The sequence below is a fragment of the Malaclemys terrapin genome, chromosome 1 (genome assembly GCF_027887155.1).
Source record: "Malaclemys terrapin pileata isolate rMalTer1 chromosome 1, rMalTer1.hap1, whole genome shotgun sequence".
NCBI lineage: Eukaryota > Metazoa > Chordata > Testudines > Emydidae > Malaclemys > Malaclemys terrapin.
Window position 1 is genome coordinate 333,262,789 of NC_071505.1, and position 13,565 is coordinate 333,276,353.

At 46.2% G+C, this 13,565-nt stretch overlaps 1 protein-coding gene across 1 annotated transcript; it reads left to right on the forward strand.

Moving 5' to 3' along the window:
* The first annotated feature begins 10,105 nt into the window (after window positions 1–10,105).
* Window positions 10,106–13,253, forward strand: FAM181B (family with sequence similarity 181 member B). The gene has a single exon (XM_054015767.1). The coding sequence runs from the start codon at window positions 10,349–10,351 to the stop codon at window positions 11,519–11,521; it is 1,173 nt and encodes a 390-aa protein (XP_053871742.1). The 5' UTR covers window positions 10,106–10,348; the 3' UTR covers window positions 11,522–13,253.
* The last annotated feature ends 312 nt before the right edge of the window (window positions 13,254–13,565 follow it).

Below are 13,565 nucleotides of genomic sequence, written 5' to 3' on the forward strand. Positions count from 1 at the left end.
AAAAGGAAGTCTGGGACTTAGGGCCGGATTCTGACATCCTTTTTTACATTACCCTTACACCTCGAGCAGTCCTACTGAAATCTCTGGGCGTTATGCGGAGTATCGGTTTCAGAATCTGGCCCCACGTGAGCAATGGTGTCCAAACCTAGCCCTTATAAGCTCTTCTTGATAGAGTTCTGATCATCTACATGGCAGTGACTCAGGTTTAGACTTTGTCTTTATGCAGCTCTTGCAAATGTGATGCACTGCTTACAAACACTCGTGTCACCCGGGCATAAGCATCCCTTTCCCCATTCTTCTGCAAGGAGTATGTTCTGGGAGAACATGAAATGGACAACACGATCAAAAGGGCCAGGGAAACTGAGACAATAGCACCCAAGTCCCTCAAAAGAAAAACAAATTTTCTCCTTGCATATTGTCAAGTCCGCAGTACAACCCCCACTAGATTATCCTGAAAAGCTGATCCTTTAATAAAAGAAAAGCGTATATATAAGTGATTGATTGACTTCAATGGAGCTACACTGTTTTACACCACCTAGGGATTCAAGCCCATATATAAAAATATATACACCCACTTTCTCCTACTCAGGTTAAATATATGCCCTTCAGTCCTGTGGCTAACTTAGTAAAGCATTTTATTGTGTCAAATACTTTCTTTAGTAACAGGAACACAAACCCGTCGGTTTTTAATTTCTCTAACTGTTGCAAGTATAAACATCCTGCAAATTTTAGACTGTTTGCCTAGGTTCAATAAAATGAAGATTTTTTAGGTCAACATTTTCTTCTGGCAGACTGAGCCTGAAGTGCACTTTATTTCCCTTTAATTTAACAGCTCCAGCAGCTTTTCCAGTTAAATCGACTGTTCATTATTGAGCCCCATTTATGAAGGGTTGTGCAGTGCAGTTTAATGAATCCTTGGCACAAAGCTCCCTTTCAGTGTCGGGAAAGAATAGCAGCCTATTTAGGTCCTGTAGGGCTGTATGTCAAAGGCTGCCCATAATGCTTGTCAGGGAAGGGCAGAAATTCCCACTGATATAAGAATGTGCAAGAAATCAACTTTCACAACCAACTAGCAGATTAAGACACGATCAGGAAATGAGACTGTATGCTTAGAACAGTGACACCTGTTTTGGCAGAGAGATTTTCCCATAACTTGATAACCACATAGGTCTGTACAACTGGGGCGGGGGGCAATTCCCTCCCCGTGCTGCCACAGAGAATTTCCTCCTTTAATGCTGCCTTGCTGAGGCAATGGTGAAACAAAAACAACTGCCGTTAATTCCATGTACTGAAAATACCACAAACGTGATACTTAAAACTCTCAGGCTTTGATGGGGGATGGTCCTGCTAATAAGGGGCCAAATCTGGTCTGTATTTAGGACCAGATTCTGTTAACCCTTATTTGTGTTGTGTAGTACTTGCTCTGTGAGTAGTCTCAATGGGTCAGACTAGGAAATCTTCACTCACATTAGTGGGAGTTACTCCCAGACGTAGCCCCCTGGAGGTCAATAGGACAGAATCTGATTCCCGTTCTTTGGTTTTATAACTCTGTAATCCTTCTGCAGGCAGAGTTGACAGCAGCAAGGGCTGGGTTCAGTACATCGGGGTTCCCTTTCAACAATACAATGCAAAACTGGCTTGAGCCCCCCACAGTGACCTGGGAAAATCACACACCCACCCCTGGGCGTCTCAAAGAGGCAATACTTCCCCTCTCGCAAGCACAGAGTTTCGGTGTAGTAAAAATCTTTAATGACATGAGGTAAACAACTTAGCATTAAATTGGGAAAACACCACAATTAGGGTTCATAAACACAAATCGTGAACCAGAAGACCCAGCCCCAAGCAGCTTGGGCCGTGTTCTTTCCCTTTGGTTTTTGAGTCCAGCAACCCAAAAGTCACACTCTCACAGTTTCTGTCCCTGGTCAGTGCAGCCCCAGAGTGGTTCTTGAATCCAGCAACCCAAATGTCACCCATCCCACAATTTCTGTCCTTGGTCAGTGCAGCCCCCCAGAGTTCAGGAATTCATCTTCAGAGTTTACCTCTCAGGCTGCGGGGGGGGGGGGAAGGTATAGGGGCACCTTACATGCTCCGCTGCTCGGGTCAATGGCCAATTGCCACACCTCTCTGTGGAGGTCTGCCGCAGTCTTCACTGCAAGCCACACCTCTCCACTAGCTGTCCAGCTAATCACTTCTCTCCACTAGCCATCCTGCTAGCCACTCACCAATATGTCTTCAGCCACCACCACCCCCCCCGACTTAATACAGCACTCAGTGATTTCTGCTGTTAGTAGGGGAGCTTCTGTGCTGGCACACTCAGAACCACTAGCCCAGAGTAGGTCTAATGCTTAGACCTAGGTATCAATGATTTCAGCTCTGCAGCTATAACAAGACTCCTAATGGAGTCAAAATTAGCTCTGTTATTACACAGTGACAAGAGGCAGGGTCAAGGTAGTGTTTGGAGCCCACACTGCCCAGTACAAATGCCTCTCAGTTCATTGGGTTTTGTAACCCATGTCCCTTGCCTTAGTTGAGGGTGAGTCCCTCGGTCATAAAATACCAAGTACAGTTCTACTGTCCTTGATTTACATAATCAGGATAACAGCACTTTATTACTCCTGCCCCAATAACAAAGAGACTAGGGATCCCACAGCAGCCAAAGTGACCATTTGGGTTAGCATCATGCTAGGCAGGGTGGGTGTGCCCAGGCAAACGAGATCAGCCCCTGAAGTCTTTTTCCACAGCTCACCACCGGATGTCAGGATAGCGCTCATTCTGACTCTGCTTACAAGTCCTTACTCTATAGCAGGGGTCGGCAACCTTTCAGAAGTGGTGTGCCGAGTCTTCATTTATTCACTCTAATTTAAGGTTTGCGTGCCAGTAATACATGTTAACGTTTTTAGAAGGTCTCTTTCTATAAGTCTATAATATATAACTAAACTATTGTTGTATGTAAAGTAAATAAGGTTTTTAAAATGTTTAAGAAGCTTCATTTAAAATTACATTAAAATGCAGAGCCCCCCGGACCGGTGGCCAGGACCCGGGCAGTGTGAGTGCCACTGACAATCAGCTCGTGTGCTGCCTTCGGCCCGCGTGCCATAGGTTGCCTACCCCTGCTCTATAGCTTCAGTGGGGCTACCCGGGAAGGAAGGTGCTACTCAGCATGAGTAATGGTACCAAAATCTGGCACTGCAAGGCACTATTGCTCATTTGCTGACACCTCTGAAGCAAATGACAATATCTGATGCCTGCTCTGCTAAACTCAATGCTCAGTTTTTAAGGATAACATTGTGCTTATGACTAAAGGCTGGATTTATGGATTGCGTAAGAGTACAGCTACACAGCAGCTGGGAGATAAAATTCCCAGCTCGGGTAGACATATCTGCACTAGCTTTGGTTGAGACAGCAGCTAAAAATAGAAGTGTAGCTGCAGCAGTGTGGGCAGCGGCTTGGGCATGTACCCAATAGGGTAGGCGGGACTGTACTTGGGTGGCTAGCCTGAGCTACTGCCTATGCTGCTGTCATAACTATAAAGGGAAGGGTAATAGCTGTCCTGTGTACAGTACTATAAAACCCCTCCTGGCCAGAGACTCCAAAATCCTTTTCCCTGTAAAGGGTTAAGAAGCTCAGGTAACCTGGCTGGCATCTGACCTAAAGGACCAATAAGGGGACAAAATACTTTCAAATCTTGGGGGGGGGGGAAGGCTTTTGTTTGTGTTCTTTGTTTGGGAGTGTGTTGGGGGAGGAAGGCTTTTGTTTGTGTTCTTTGTTTGGGAGTGTGTTCGTTCTCGGGACTGAGAGGGACCAGACATCAATCCAGGTTCTCCACATCTTTCTAAACAAGTCTCTCCTATTTCAAACTTGTAAGTAAATAGCCAGGCAAGGCGTGTTAGTTTTCCTTTGTTTTCTCAACTTGTAAATGTACCTTTTACCAGAGTGTTTATCTTTGTTTGCTGTACTTTGAACCTGAGACTAGAGGGGAGTCCTCTGAGCTCTTTAAGTTTGATTACCCTGTAAGGTTAATTTCCATACTGATTTTACAGAGATGATTTTTACCTTTTTCTTTAATTAAAAACCTTCTTTTTAAGAACCTGATTGATTTTTCCTTGTTTTAGATCCAAAGGGGTTTTGAATCTTGATTCACCAGGAGTTGGTGGGAGGAAGGAGGGGGGATGGTTAATTTCTCCTTGTTTTAAGATCCAAGGGGTTTGGATTTGTTTTCACCAGGGATTTGGTAAAGGTTTTTCAAGGTTTCCCAGGAAGGAAATCCCTTGAAATGGTGGCAGCCGAACCAGAGCTAAGCTGGTAGTTAAGCTTAAAAGTTTTCATGCAGGCCCCCACATTTGTACCCTAAAGTTCAAAGTGGGGATCCAGCCTTGACAGCTGCCATGACCACGTTGCTATTTTTAGTTGCTAGCTTGAGAAGTAGCTACATCTACTCAAGGTGGGAATTACATCTCCCAGCTGTTGTACCCTATGCCACTGGTCACTGTGAGTTACTTATCCCCATCAGTGCTCAATTCAGAGAGGATGTGGCCCTGTTACAAAGCCTGACTCTGAAGCTGCAGACACTCATGCTTTCAGTTCCAGAGGTTCCCCGGTTCAGTCCCTGGCATTGGCCAAGCCATCACAAATGCACATGTGGAGATGACTAATGGAGGATACGATAGAGGTCTATAAAATCAACTTGTGTGGAGAAAGTAAATAAGGAACTGTTATTTATTCCTCATAACACAAGAACTAGGGGTCACCAAATGAAATTAATAGGTAGCAGGTTTAAAACAAACAAAAGGAAGTATTTCTTCACACAACACACAGTCAACCTGTGGAACTCTTTGCCAGAGGATGTTGTGAAGGCCAAAACTATAGCAGGAGTCTAAAAAGAAGTAGGTAAGTTCATGGAGGATAGGTCCATCAATGGCTATTAACCAGGATGGTGTCCCTAGCCTCTGTTTGCTAAAAGTTGGGAATGGGCGACAGGGGATGGATCACTTGATGATTACCTTTTCTGTTCATTCCCTCTGAAGCACCTGGCATTGGCCACTGTCAAAAGACAGGATACTTGGCCTGATGAACCATTGGTCTGACCCAGTCTGGCCATTTTTATGAGTTCATCTTCTTAACATGTTTCAACAAACAAACAAACAAACAAACAAAAACCAACCCCAAAACCAAAAACCCAAATAAAACAAGCAACCTCCCCCCCCATACCTGGTTGGTTCCTTGCACAGGAAAGACACAAGATTTGGGAGGCCTCACACAGGTTGCACACCCCTTGCACAGAACCCAGCTCACATAAGGGGATGAAATGGGGAAGGGCCAGAGCCAGAGTATGTTCTGCTACATGGAGTCTCTGGTCCTTGTCCTCCCTCTCCAAACCCAATTCTTCTGGAGGTCAGAAGAGAGGACTAGGAGGATGGTGGCAGTTAGTCCAGCCATTAGCTTGGAGCAGTTGTTTTGTGGCTCTCCTCCTGAAGGGCCAAAGGGGAAAGCGTTCCTCTCTCCAGCTTTCCTCGGAGCAGTTTCCTGCACCCAGCTGAATTATCTGTCTGGATTCTGGGGTGAATATTTGAATCGGAATACAGGACTTGATCAACCCAGAGTAACATGGGGAAAAGCGAGAAACATGAAACAAGCATTGGCTTGCATAATTGTTATTAAAGAGAGGCATTTTGCAGGAATAACCAAATGACTATTTCCTTCTCTGAAACATCATTTCTTTGCAAGTTGTTGACATCATGTTGTTTAGCAATTTCTCAGTGCATGAGTGTGACATGGCCGATGGTTCTTTCGTGGTTGAAAGTTTAGATTGGTTTTTGCAGTCATCAGAAAGTAGAGACGGGACAGCCCACCCTGAGAGATGAACAGTCCTACAGTTGAGGGGATAATGTTGCAAATTGCCCAGCTCTTAGTGCTCATCAGAGTCAATGGAAGTCCGACTGACTTTTACTGCAAAGTCAATAACTATGGCTAGGATCTAGGATATCTACAGGCTGAGCAGTTCCCAGCTCCACCCCCACCGAGCCCCAGCCTCTGAGCCCCTTCTGCATGGAGTCTAGTTGAAGGAATTCTGCAGGGTCCAAGGGATGGGAGGACTGGGGCTGCCACAGTGAAGAATTCGCAAGCCTATGAAAATAGGTAGCTTAGCAATCAGTTGGCAGTGCTTGCCAATGAGGCCCGGAGACAGGAATAAAACATAGAGGACTTGTTACAGAAGGCCAGTAGATAGCGAGATACACACAGAGAGATGTATTTCCTAAAGCATTCTTTCCTAAAAGAAGGGACATTACCACCATAACACCCTGGGCCAAATTTCTGCAACCAGTTACGCCAGTGAGATTCCAGAGTACTTTCCTAGCCCTCACTCTCTGTGGGAGCTCAGGCAGAACATGGAACAGGGTTTTGTGAGAGGACCTAGGGAATGATGGGACTGCAAAGGATAGCTCCATGAGAAGGTGGTACCAAATCCCATGTCTGTGAGTAGGAGTACTTGTGGCACCTTAGAGACTAACAGATTTATTAGAGCATAAGCTTTTGTGGACTACAGCCCACTTCAGTCCACGAAAGCTTATGCTCTAATAAATCTGTTAGTCTCTAAGGTGCCACAAGTACTCCTGTTCTTTTTGCGGATACAGACTAACACGGCTGCTACTCTGAAACATGTCTGTGAGTCTAACCCAGGGGCTTTAGCCACAGCTATGGCATGGGCATACAGGAGCCATGTGCTGTTGTCCCCAGGCTGGATGGAGGACTTTACCCCCATGCAGAACCCTTACGTAAAAAAAATCTTCTGCTCAGGTTTTGTGAGAGAGACCAGGATTTCACCCTCAGTCCGTATACCGACAAAATGCCTGTTGACGTTAGAGTGGAAGCTCTTTTGAGCAGGGACGGTCTTTTTGTTCTGTGTTTGTACAGCATCTATCACAACAGCATCCTGGTTCACGAGAGGCGCTTCTAATTGCTACCACAATACAGAGAAATAATATTAATAGTAATAAAGTTAATGAGAGTTTAGCGGAGCAAGGACTACAGGATTTAGCCCTAATTTACACATCATGATTTATGCGGTTTGCTTATGTAACAAGCTTGTTTGTGTGCATTTCATGGAGCTGGGTTTCTGAAACTGTTCTCATTCCCTTTCAGTCTGAACAGAAATCACAGGATTCAGTCACGCTGACCATGCGTAATTACCTGAATTGTATATAAAACCATTGTTTACATCCTACTGGCATTTAAATTGTATCAATCTGGGTTGCCTCTTAGAGGCAGTAGGTAAAGAGCTAATTTCAGTGGGAAGTTTCAGAATGGGGGTAATCAGTGGCGCTGGAACAGTTTTTAGAGTGGGCCTGCTGAGCTGCCCCTCACCGCCCCCTAGAGCTAGGGCCGGGAGCTGTGCCATGGCTGGGCTCACAGCTGGGGGCGGAGGCGGAGCCCCAGGCTGGGTCCGGGGCCGGCAGCCACAACCCCAAGTGCGGGGCCGGTAGCTGGGACCCCAAGCGTGGGGCCGGTAGCCAGGTGTGGGGCTGGCAGCTGGGATCCTGGGCAGCTGGGCTGGCAGCTAGGACCCTAGGCAAGGGGCTTGCAGCCAGGACCCCAGGCAAAACCCGGGGGTGCTGCAGCACCACCTGCACCCCTAGTTCCCGCGCCTATGGGGGTAATTTCAGAAAAATCATTGTGGAGAAACAGCAAATGTAGAAAGGCAAATACAATAAGCAGCAGTAACTGTCTGCAATAGTCAGGATGCCTGAAAGCCACTGTATAGACTGGATGGACAAGCACTCTAGAATTTAGCACTCCTTTTAGCATTGTACCTACTAGAATATCACTGAAAGCTTCACAGATTTATCTAAGGATGAGACTGTCCAGCAGGAGAGTTTTCTGAGGATTCAGAGCAAACATAGAAGGCCAAATTCAGATTTGGTGAACGTGGGTTTGCTCCATTGATCTCAGATGAGTTGCACCTTCTTACACCAAGTCAGAATTTGGTCCAGGATATTTAAGAGCTTGATTAGTTTTTAACCATGAAGCTTCCTCTACTAACTTTAATTAACATCTCTCTAGGCACAAGAACCTGAGAACTAGGAGGAGCGAGTTTGCTCCCCAAATTGAGTGTTTCCCTAGCTCTCACAGTTGAATTACTGCACATTCAACTAAATGGCAACTTCAACAAATTCACAACAAAATGGCAGATGAAATTCAATGTTGATAAATGCAAAGTAATGCACACTGGAACACATAATCCCAACTATACATACAAAATGATGGGGTCTAAATTAGCCGTTACCACTCAAGAAAGAGATCTAGGAGTCATTGTGGATAGTTCTCTGAAAACATCCACTCAATGTGCATCAGCAGTCAAAAAAGCTCACAGAATGTTGGGAATCATTAGGAAAGGGATAGACATTAAGACAGCAAATATCATACTGCGATTATTGCCTCTATACAAATCCATGGTATGCTCACATTTTGAATACTGCATGCAGATCTGGTTGCCCCATCTCAAAAAAGACATATTGGAATTGGAAAAGGTACAGAAAAGGGCAACAAAAATGTTTGGGATATGGAACAGCTCCCATATGAGGAGAGATTAATAAGACTGGGACTTTTCAGCTTGGAAAAGAGACAACTAAGGGCAGATATGATAGAGATCTATAAAATCATGACTGGTGTGAAGAAAGTAAATAAGGAAGTGGTATTTGCTCCTTCTCGTAACACAAGAACTAGGGGTCACCAAATGAAGTTAATAGGCAGCAGGTTTAAAACAAACAAAAGGAAGTATTTCTTCACACAATGCAGGCAACCTGTGGAACTCCTTGCCAGAAGATGTTGTGAAGGCCAAAACTATAGCCGGGTTCAAAAAAGAACTAGATAAATTCATGGAGGATAGGTCCATCAATGGCTATGAGCAAGGATGTAAACCCATGCTCTGAAGTGTCCCTAGCTTGTGTTTGCCAGAAGCTGGGAATGGGCGATAGGGGATGGATCACTGGATAATTACCTTTTCTGTTCATTCCTTCTGAAGCGCCTGGCATTGGCTACTGTCGGAAGACAGGATACTGGGCTAAATGAACCATTGGTCTGGCCCAGTATGGCCATTCTTATGTTCTAAAACCAAACCAAATTTACCAGTTTAACTTTCCTTTGGAAATGCTGACACGTGAACTCTCTGTTGGTGAAGTCATTGTTTTCTGCAGAAATACTTTAGTATAAACCAAACTTCGCTATAATTAGGATATGAAATTTGGACATTGTAATGCATTTAAACAATTCAGGATTTTCATTTTACTCTACAAACTTGATCCAAAATTCACTGTGAGCAGGCTCTATTGCAATTGCTTGAGAAAGACGGAGAGAATTGACACTGATTTTGCAGTGAATTTAGTTTAGTCCCTTTGACTCTCTCAGGATATAGAAGATTTCCCACTTTTTAAAAAATGTCTTAAATAATATGTCTTTAACAGTTTTCTTTTACTGGAAAATGAAATCAAATTTTAAAAATAAAGATTTTAAGGCAGATCCTTTTGTACTTGAACAGACCTTTGAAATTATCCTATTTTATAAAACTTAGCCTATCTATTTTAGTTCCAATCATGCATGGATTTACGCAAATGCTTAACATGTGACTAGTCCAATTAAAGTTTCTGCAGGATGGGGGCCTTAGAGTTTTCTCAAGACCTGCCTAGTCACATTTAAAAATACGTTTACAAACACACTTTATGCTTTAAAACAGTAGTGTAGAATAGTGCAGCCCCCCCCCCATCCTTGTTGTCACTCTTCACACTGAGTAAACCCTTGTAAGCTAGGGTTACCAGTAAATACATAGGTAACGTGGCGTTTAAAAGCATGTTAGCCAATATGTTTATAAACTCAACCTGTTTCCTAGTCCACACAGGGCCTAAAACACCCGTCACTGTGATGTCCAAGCACCACACAAACAATAAAAATTAGCTCTGGATGTGCCCTAAATTAGTTGCCACAAGAGAATGAAAACAAAGGGTTAACAATCAGCTCAACTCCTGGTCCCTCCTTTTTTTTTTTTTTTTTTTTTTTATAAACACGGCATCATTAGCCCCCTCCTCTTCCACCTCTTCCAAGAACTAATGAACTCCCTTGGGGAGGGGAAAGCACGTAGAACAGGAGCTGGTGTAGCGAGCTGTAGTTTGCCTTGGTGTCCCCTCCCAGGCAGCAGCAGGACCAAGGGTTTGCAGAGCACCCTGGCAGGACCATGACACACACACACTGGGGCCACAGCGGACAACCTTTCACCAAGGGCAAAAAGTAGCTTCCCTGCCCAGGCGCTGAACGCACCAGCAGCTGCAGCAGCGGCCAGGGGCAGAGGAGAAGGCAGGCGATGGCTGTGCAAGCTGCTATCCTCAATCCCCATCACTTCATCCCCTTCTGCTTCCCTGCCTCCGGGGGCCTGGCGGACTATGTTGACCTTGAGAAGAGCTACGAGGACGGGGGAGCCGCTCTCCTGGGAGGAGGAGGAGTGGGGGGAGGAGAAGACCCAGGGGATTTTAAAGAAGCCACCAGGGACCTGCTGAGCTTCATAGACTCGGCGTCCAGCAACATCAAGCTGGCCCTGGACAAGCCGGTCAAGTCCAAGAGGAAAGTGAACCACAGGAAGTACCTGCAGAAGCAGATCAAGCGCTGCACGGGCATCATCGCCTCCGCCCCTGCAGCGCCAGCCCCGGCCGGGGGCCAGGAGCTGCCCAAGCGGCCGGCCCCGCCGGCAGGGGCCGCCTCGCCCCAGCCCTCCTGCCCGCCCGGCCCCGCCGGCCATTGCAAGCCCCCTGCCAAGCGGGAGGCCTCGCAGGCGGCCAGCAGCCTGCAGAGCAAGAGCCTGGCCGCCCTCTTCGACTCCCTGCACCAGGGCCGGGCTGGCGAGAGGGGCCCGGCCGGCGGCGGCGGCGGCAGCGGCGGGGGCGGCCCCCGCAAGGTGCCGCTGCGGAACCGCAACCTGCCCCCTTCGTTCTTCACCGAGCCGGCCGCGCCGCCGCCCCGCGCCCCGCCGCTCAGCGCCAGCCCCAAGGCGCTGGAGCGGGGCGGCGGCAGCCCGGAGGCGGCGGAGTTCTTCGAGCTGCTGGGGCCCGACTACGGCGGCCTGCTCCCGGAGCAGCCCCCCGCGCAGGAGGGTTTCCCGGCCCGCCTGCCCCCGGAGCTGGGCATGGAGCCCGCCCTGTACGAGCCCCACCTCCCGCCGCTGCCCCCGCACCTGCTCGGGGCGATGCTCTACCCCGAGCCCGCCTGGAGCCCCCCCGCCAAGAAGAGCCCCCCGGCGGCGGCTTCCTGCAGCAGCTTGAGCCTGCCCGAGACCTTGCGGCCCCTGCCTGCCATGGGGGCCCCAGGAGCGCCCCTCTACCCGGCCAGCTCGGACCCGGCCCCCGCGGGAGGCGAGGAGAGCCCAGCCCAGCTGGCCGCCGCCTTTGCTCCCTACTTCCCTGACTGCCCCCTCCCTCCTCCTCCTGCCATGCCTTATGAGTACAGCGCCGGGTACAACAGGGTGGCCTATTCGGGCCTCTAGGGGAGGCTTGGGGTGAAGGGTGGACCGCAGGCTGCTTGTAACGTACCAGCTGGCAAAAAGCCGAGATCACTTTAATTCCCCTCCCTTTACACTGTTTGATTTAGGACAGTAAACTCAGAAGGAAAAGGGGACGGGAGGGGACAGGGACGCCGTGGAATGGGAATCGCACCCGCATAGCCCTTAATCCTGGGGCTGGGTTATAGCTGATGATTGCCAACCTGATGGGTTTCTGTCCATAGCCAGAGTTTTTTGGTTTGGTTACTAGTCCTGATTCTTCTCTCCTATACAGCAATGTACAGTCAAGGGCCTGATCCAAAGCCAACTGAAGTCAATGGGAGTCTTTTCACTAACTTCAGGGGGCTTTGGACCAGACACTAGTGCCACAGAGAAAAAGGTCATGCTCTTTAGCTGCAATACATTTAGGGCCAGATTTTGCCATAGAGCATAATACCTGACTCTGCTAGTAGTCCCACTGAAAATAATGTGACTGTTTTGTAAGCGTGGCAGAATCTGGCCTTTAGGTTTTTATTTGCCTTCACATTCTGAACAGTCTCCCCTCTCCTTGTTTGGGTTCTATCACTGCACATAATAAAAATGTAAACTTTCAGGTGTTTTTATAGCGCACAGTAACTACATGTTGTTAGCATTTATTAGAGATATGTTTTTATTTTACTGTAGGCAAATACAATTTATTTACATGTCTTATGTTACATTGCAACGGGGGCTGCTTTTTCTTTAAAGCAGCCGTGACCAATTGTAAGTGACTTGAGTTTAAAAGTAAAACTCAGTCAGCTCTTACAGTGTATTTAAAATCTTGTCCCACACTTGTGTGCGTCATAAGTGCTGGCAGATTTTCAACAGAGGACACAAACAAGTGCAAAAAATAATTTAAAAAAAATCAAGAGAACAACAAAAATAACTATAAACGCTGTTACCAAATCTTAGTGTCCTGAAATTTAACAATGTGTTGCAGAATATTGCAAACAGCAATTCTATAATAAATAAGTTAATTGATGGCATATGTTCTGGCCAAAACGTACTGTAGCAACGTGATTCCCGCAAACTGTGTTGGATTTCTTTCAGGAATGTGTCAAAGCATTGAAAGTGACGCAGATCCGTTCTATTGTGTACAGGAGATTATTTGATAATCATTTAAATTATGTAAAAGAGTCTATGATAAGTCCTATAAAAATAAAGCTGCACAATGGCTTAAAGACCTGTGGCTGTTACTACTGTTGGAATGAAATACACTAGAGTCTCTCCCACATCTTCATTTTTGGTAAAGTTCATTCACTAGATTTGGCTGGTGGAATTTAAGACAGCCTAGTGGTCACTTTTCTCTTTCCTAAATCCTCTGAAATGCTGTACTTTACCCTCAACAACCTATTCCTGTTTTGTGTTCTTCTCTATTGAGTGTTTCAGTAAGATACTGGAATGACAGGAATGGTAGCAAATTATTATAAAGCCAAGGGATCAAAATACTTACTTTCGGGAAACTAGTTCAACAGAATGTTAAGTTTCCTTTTGGGGAGTTGGTTGGGATGCCAATCTTAAAAGGCAGCCTTGGATTTTGGCTTTGGGCCAGTTAGAATTGGATTGTTTGTTTTTAAGCTGGGAGTCAAATGGACAAGAAGTGTGAGGTATGGTGAACCAAATAGTACTCCCAGAGATGGCAAATAATTCTACCCTATGACATTGAAGGGAATTGAGAATAAAATGCCTCTTTCATTAACGAGTGCAAATATCATTTTTAACAGAGATTTATGGTCAAGAACATTAAGATGTATGGAAGGGGAAGCAAGACTTTAAATAACACTTTGGAAATAAATGATTAGTTTTTCAGCTAACTGTTTCAGTAATGGGCTTAATTTTACTTTTAAACAACAAAAATAATAGCTTATATTTATACAGCACCTTTCATCCAAAAAGATCCCCAAGTGATTTACAAATAACCTACCTATGTATACAGGAATCACTTCACTGGAAAGCAGGCACAATGGGCTGATATGAGGCATTTGTTTAATAACTACACAGTGCTGTATAG

What these genes read in the sequence shown, in the direction of transcription:
- FAM181B (XM_054015767.1), top strand. Translation starts at nt 10,349, where the DNA reads ATGGCTGTGCAAGCTGCTATCCTCAATCCCCATCACTTCATCCCCTTC.